Source organism: Oryzias melastigma, linkage group LG20 (genome assembly GCF_002922805.2).
Source record: "Oryzias melastigma strain HK-1 linkage group LG20, ASM292280v2, whole genome shotgun sequence".
Classification (NCBI taxonomy): domain Eukaryota; kingdom Metazoa; phylum Chordata; class Actinopteri; order Beloniformes; family Adrianichthyidae; genus Oryzias; species Oryzias melastigma.
The window spans coordinates 7,662,590-7,669,246 of NC_050531.1; the positions used below are offsets into that span (position 1 = coordinate 7,662,590).

General features: G+C 38.5%; 1 protein-coding gene across 4 annotated transcripts in view; it reads left to right on the forward strand.

Annotated features, from left to right (window-relative positions):
• Nucleotides 1-6,657, forward strand: part of dlgap1b (discs, large (Drosophila) homolog-associated protein 1b) — a 104,595-nt gene that overhangs the window by 65,802 nt on the left and 32,136 nt on the right. For all 4 annotated transcript variants that reach the window (XM_024280399.2, XM_036217337.1, XM_024280396.2 and 1 more), the window contains 2 exons: nucleotides 2,327-2,504; nucleotides 6,129-6,384. In XM_024280399.2, coding sequence (XP_024136167.1) covers nucleotides 2,327-2,504; nucleotides 6,129-6,384 — 434 coding nt within the window. The remainder of the gene's footprint in view (nucleotides 1-2,326; nucleotides 2,505-6,128; nucleotides 6,385-6,657) is intronic.

Here is a 6,657-nt window from a genome sequence, read left to right on the forward strand (position 1 = left end):
TTTACAAAATGTTTTTGTAACGATTTATAAAACAATCCATCATAGCCAGTTATCAAATTATCAATAAACTGTGAGGTAATAAGTTTTAAAAGTCTTGCTAAACAAGAATTACTAAGGACTAGCTAAGTATTAGGTCAGAGGTGTCCAAATCCAGGCCCCAGGAGCCGGTGTCCCACATGTCTTCCAACTAACCTCCCAAAGAAGCTCCTTATTGGCTAAACACACCTGATCCAGGTAATCAGCAGCAGATAAGACAGGATTTCTGGAGAACCAGCAGGAGGCTGCATTTGGACACCCCTGTATTAGGTAATATTGTCTTTATGCTACTAGAATGTTGTTTTAAAGTTACATCTATTCATGAGTTATTAACTGTTAGTAAATGAGGAACATTTCCAACTCTAAAATACCATCTCAGTATCTTAAAGAAAGTATTGACTCTTGGATACTTAAGAAATTATCTGTAAGTCATTTACTAACAAATAGTAACAAATTGTTCATGATCTATCACTGATTATCAAAGTATTAAAAAATAATTATTATGTAATTGACAAGTAAATTTAAAACTTGATAACTAACAGTTTGTTAGTTGTTTATGGTCATCTAAAAGGCACATTTATAAATCCTTAAACTGTTAAGAATTATTTAATACGTCATTTATATCTCATTAACTAATAGTTTATTAATGATTTATTAACTAGCTGCAATGAATAGTTATTATAACGTGTTACCAACATTTTCTTTTCATTTTGTTTATTTTTATGGTATTGTGTTTAGATTTTTTGGAATTATGTTTTGGTTTCTGGATGTTTATTTTGATTTTATTTAATTTTTTTCCAGTTCCTGGTTACGAGAATTTAATCTAATTTCAAAAACATAGTTTTGCTGTTTCTATTTTCATTTTATTCCTCTTTTTTTAAATTGTTGTGATCTTCAACATATTTTTGTGTTCACTGATTTGTTGATTTAAATTTACACTTCTGGGATGAGCTCAAAAAATATTTTGTCTCATAAGAAAGATGCAACTTTTCACCTCTTCTAGTAAATTTTCAAAAAAGCCAAAATAAATTAAGGAAAATGATGACATAATGATGAAAATGGGGTAGAAAGTGTCCCAGGCCATCAGAGGAGAATGTTTTTTACTACATTTTTTTTTCAGAAAGAAGCCAAGTGGCACAAATATATCTCCCATAAATAAATATAAAACACATTGATGAAAACTTGCACTTACTCTATCCCTCTGTGCATCACCTACAATCACAGGTATAGTCAGTGTGGTTGATACCTGTGATTCACACCACTTACTGAGGCTTGGAACAGCTATTGTGGTATATTTTGCTCAGCTGGAGTGTATCTGTGGTCACTTGATCTTATGGAAGAGAAAGTGCCGAAAATAAACGTCAGAACAAAAAAAAAGTCAAAACATAATCCACTTTTTTTGTCTTTAAAATACGTAAAGCAGATGATTAAAAATTGTGTTTTATAGTTTTTTTTAATCGAGTTTTGTTGCAAAATTACTTTAAAACTCTAGTTATAAAAGTAAAATATAAAAAATGTTTTGCTGGAGCATATTTGTTCAAAATCCAGATTGAATGGAGGCACATTTGTGATGCTTCTACTGTCCTTTTGACATTTTTATTCCTTTTCCAATCAAGTTTTTTCCTTCAGCTATTGTATATTTCACCATGCTCTAATCCACTTTGCTTTGCTTTGGTAACTGCTCTATTTTAGGGCGGAGATGCATAATTAAAGCAGATGTGACCTGAAGGCAAGAAATGAGTGTTGTACAGTTTATTTCTATGGGAATATTTTTAAATACCCATCAGTAAAACATAAAAAAGCATCTTTTCAGAATCAAGCTTTTTGTTTAGCTCGTTTTTGTTCAAACAAAATGGTTCTGCTTTTATTTCTGGACTTGCATCTTGTTGCTGTGGAACCTGAAGGCACACAGCTCCTCACACGCACACAAAGGTGCAGACTGGAATGAAGCATGCTGGGCAATTAGATTAGAGGCAGGTGAGAGGTAATGAGACACCTATTCATCTTCTTTGGAGAAAGGGATGTCTGTGTGTGTGTTTGCACTTAAGTGGACCTACTGGCTTAAACACACACTTCTCTGTCCTGATGTGTTCTCACTGTGAGTGTTTTCGGAAATGTTTACTTTAGTACTTTAAGGACTGATGACCCAAGCTGGGAGGGTTTGTCTCTGGTTGTTGATTAGATAAGGATTGATCTGTATCTCTCATTCGCTCTTTTGTCTCAGTCTTTTGGCATCTACATCTCTATTAATTTATCTTGTTCCTCTTTATTTTTTCTTTTTTTGTGGCAGGATTTCCACAGAACACTCACCCAAGCTGCAGATCCGGAGTCACAGTTACCTGCGGGCGGTGAGTGAGGTTTCCATCAATAGGAGTCTGGACAGCTTGGACCCGGCAGGGCTGCTGGCCTCGCCGAAATTTCGCTCCCGAAATGAGAGCTACATGAGAGCAATGAGCACCATCAGCCAGGTTAGTTGCACTGTAGGGGCTGAAGGCTCTTTGTCATTGGCCCAAATCCCCCCCGCCTGTTTCTCAAGAGCAATGTGCATTAAGGTTTTGAATTGAGAGAAAATCCAATTCAGCTCACCCTCTTCCCGCCGAGGCTATCCTCAACAGTTGGGTTGAGGAAAAAAAAAACTATAAAAAGCTTCAGTTCTTGGAAGCAGACGACTGTTCCCCGTTTTCTGGAGGATTTAGATTCAATATTAAGATTGGCTTGTTAGTATGAAAACCATTCAAAATCCCTCCATTCAAATCTCTGACACTTTATTTCCAGTCCTCGTATTTTCGGAGCTAAACTGACAGGTTTCAAATCTTCATGTCAGTTTGGCAAAAGAGATGTTTAAAGAGATTAAAAATTCAGTCTTTTCAGCTTTGAAGAACTGGTCAGGAGATTTCAGTTTATAGCAGAGGCCTGTTCCTGTCATGGGTCCCTCAAAATAAGATGACTGTTTCGGAATTTTAAGCTTTTCTTGATGCTGTGCGATATTTGCAGTGACAGTGGAGCTTATCGTACCATTCTACCCCAAGTAATAGGAATATGTTTGATCATCCAAAGCCCACAGGCAACACTATTTTCACCATCTGAATGATGGAGCTCTGCAACATCTTATTGCATGTAGAAATGTAAAAAAAGGCCAGAGTGAATCTGACTCTTGTGAAGACATTTTTTTTTAAATTGAACAATTTTTCTTCATAGCTTCACTCTTATGGATGAAGGTTTACATCAGATGATTAAATTGAGGTTTACAAACATTCTTGTTTCCCAACTCTACAGAATTTACACTCACTCGTCTTTCTTTATGCCCTTTTTTAATACCCTTTAAGTTCTTAAAGCCCTGAATATTTCGATCTATTACCAAACCCCTGTTTGCGGCTGCATGTGGGAGGAGCTACCAGCTAATGTTTTTAGCATGAACGCCACATGGAGCGGTGTTTGTGGATATCTCACTTAGAACTTATGGAAGAAATGAATTTTCTTTATTGTGAAGATCTCTACAGAAACATCAGTTACACTCTGAGATTCCAGGAGTTCATTCTCACTCATAGGGCTTGGTCAGCCTGACAGCCGCTTCCCCTGAGTTTCTGTGTCTCTGTGACTGAGTTTTAAGACTCACTGTCTCACTTTAATGCAAGAGGAGAAAAATAAAAACAAAAATAAAATTAGGGGACCTTAAATAAAAAAAGAAAGAAAGCCCCAGCACCCCGCAGCCACGGTCTGGCTTCCGGCATATTGAGCAACTGAGCTCTGCTGACCCACGGGAGGCTGGCTGGCTGCAGCCAGAGAGCTGTCACGGTGGTAGAAAGCTGGCATTCCATCCAGAGTGTATCCCACCTTTGCCCAACAGTAGTCGGACGAGCTCTGGCAACTTAACGGCCACAGAGTGTTAAGGAAATAGATGGAAGTTTAAGACGAAACTGCTCACATTGGATTAGTATTCTACTCGCTGATCGAGTCACTGAAAACATCTCATGCCCAAAGCTGAGTTCCTGATTGGCAGATGCAACATGGCGACCTGCAAAAATTTAGACTTTTGAACTCTGGTTGCGCTGCCCAATTCGCACTGCGCTCCACAAGTCTCGCTGCTGCTACACTGCATCGCTCAAATTGCGGCGCGGGACTCAAATCATCTCAATACGCTTCTGTATCATTGACTTAACATTGAAACTGTCCACCTCTGCTGAGGTCAATGCAGCATTAGAAATCATCTCTGACTTGTGAGTAGGACTATTAGTGTGGAGCAATCCCACACCCTCTTCCCCTCCCTGTTGCAAGGCGGAGAAGAGCAGGGAGCTTGTTGCCCACCCTGCGTACAAATAAGCTCTTTTCATCTGCTCCTCATTCACAATGACTTAAATAAAGAAATGTTCAGAAATGCAATTTTTCATGTTTTTATACATATCATCCATCATTTAAAAAATACCACATGTTAAAAACATAAAAAACACAATTTTTATTAATGTGGGTCTTTAAATTAAACTTTATTCAATCTAACTCAAGTCTGTGATTTCCACCCTTCAGTCAAGTCTTTAAAAATGTTCATTTATGCTGATTAAAACTGACTAAGTTCAAAGGCCAGCTGTTTAATCTGTATTCTGTCCTGCGTCAGACGGCTCTGCGACACTCATCTGTATTTATCAGCTTTGACCGGCACTGAAAAGAGTACAACACCTGAGCACACACTGTAATTATCAATGAGCGGTCTTCACCCAGGGCGGCAGGAAATCAGGAAAAAGGTCACTTTTAACTAACAGGTCACAGCTAAAGACATAAAACCCATTTATTTGAAGTCATCTGCGTGGCATCTTAGGTCTAACAGCCTCTTTTGTTTTGTGGACTATCACCCACATTCCATTCAAAGTTCAGAATCCTGCCAAATTATTCCAGAAAACCTTCCTTGCGGGGACTATGTCACTCCATTCCACGTTTCTGTAATCCGTTAGTTTCTGTCACCTCAGGCCTTCTGCATGTCCACCCTAGTTATTGCCAAAAAAGGAAAGAGATTTAATCGTCAGCTGTTTAAACACAGCCTTTGGTGTGAAAATGGTTTCAGATATTACTTAAAGCAGCTCCTGCTGTACACGGATTTCCTTGAATCACGTCTCAAATCCCAGCTGTGCTTGTTTTGACACTTCCTTTTCTCACCACACAGGGTGTCAACCTGTTTTCTGTTTTTAATCGAAGTCATGGCCTGCAGAGATTCCTTCCTTATTTTCACCCAGTGGATGATGAATTTATTTTTATACATTTTTGGTGTAAAGTGACCAATGCCCTAAAGCGGGGGTGTCAAACTCAATCACACGGGGGGTTAAAATCCAAAACACACCTTAGGTCGCGGGCCGAGCAGGATAAACATTTATTGAACACACTAAAACAAAATTTCTAAAACTTTAAAAACATTTCAACATTACTATGAATAAATAAGGCAGAAATATTATTCTAGAATAAATCAACTTAAACCTTAAATAACTTTTAATATTTTACTCTCAATGAAAATATTTTTTTCGTCAAAACGATACAAGTCAGAAAAGTGCAAGATAACATCAGGCTGTAAATAACACAATAATAAAATGATCTGGAGGGCCGGATATATTTACCCGGAGGGCCGGATCCGGCCCCCAGGCCTTGACTTTGACACATGTGCCCTAAAGCTTCATGAAGTGAGATGAAAAATCCTATATATACATATATATATACACACCCACACACACTCCTAAAACCATGCAAAATATAAATTTAACAACTAGATTCTAAGTGTTAATACGCACATATGCATTCAGCACTTGTATGTCATTAGTGCACTCTTTTAATTAACCTATTTTTGCATATTAGTTAGTTATTTAGCTCAAAAAGGGGTGATTAACTTTAAACTTACAATGTCTTGTTTTCCATTTTTCTTTTTTTTTCTTCAAATTTTCAATCTGGTTTTTCATTCTCTTTAAACTGATCCTAAATTGACCCCATACCAAAGATACTTTCTAGCATGTAACATTCACATTTATGTTTTTTGTGTGCAGTAACACAAATATTGGTATTTTATTTTGTTGCACATCTTTAATGCACACCCTGCATGTGTCGACTGGGCTCCGCAGGTGAGTGAGGTGGAGGTGAACGGCCAGATCGAGGCGGTCTGTGAGTCGGTGTTCAGTGAGATGGAGTCCCAGGCGGTGGACGCTCTGGACCTGCCCATGCCCGGCTGCTTCCGCATGCGCAGCCACAGCTACGTGCGCGCCATCGAGAAGGGCTGCTCACAGGAGGAAGAGGAGGGACACGTCGCAGTGAGCAACAGGAGGAGCAACTCTCCGCCACGCACCAACACCACCGTCAGAACCATCCAGAGCAGCACAGGTCTGTGAGAATGTGTGCACGCAGACACTTATGACTCACATAATTCATATTTTCCATTAATAAGTGGGCCGTGGAGGTACACTGTTTTATAAATGATCCACCATTTACATAGAATTAACTCTGAAAGATAAATGAATTCTAGTTACTGACTGCTTTTGATTGATGATCATCATTTCTAATTGCACAGTCCCTCACTTAATGCTGTGAATAAAGGAATGGACTGTGGACTTGTTACCACTTCCACATTCCTTTTACATATTTATCCAACTGACC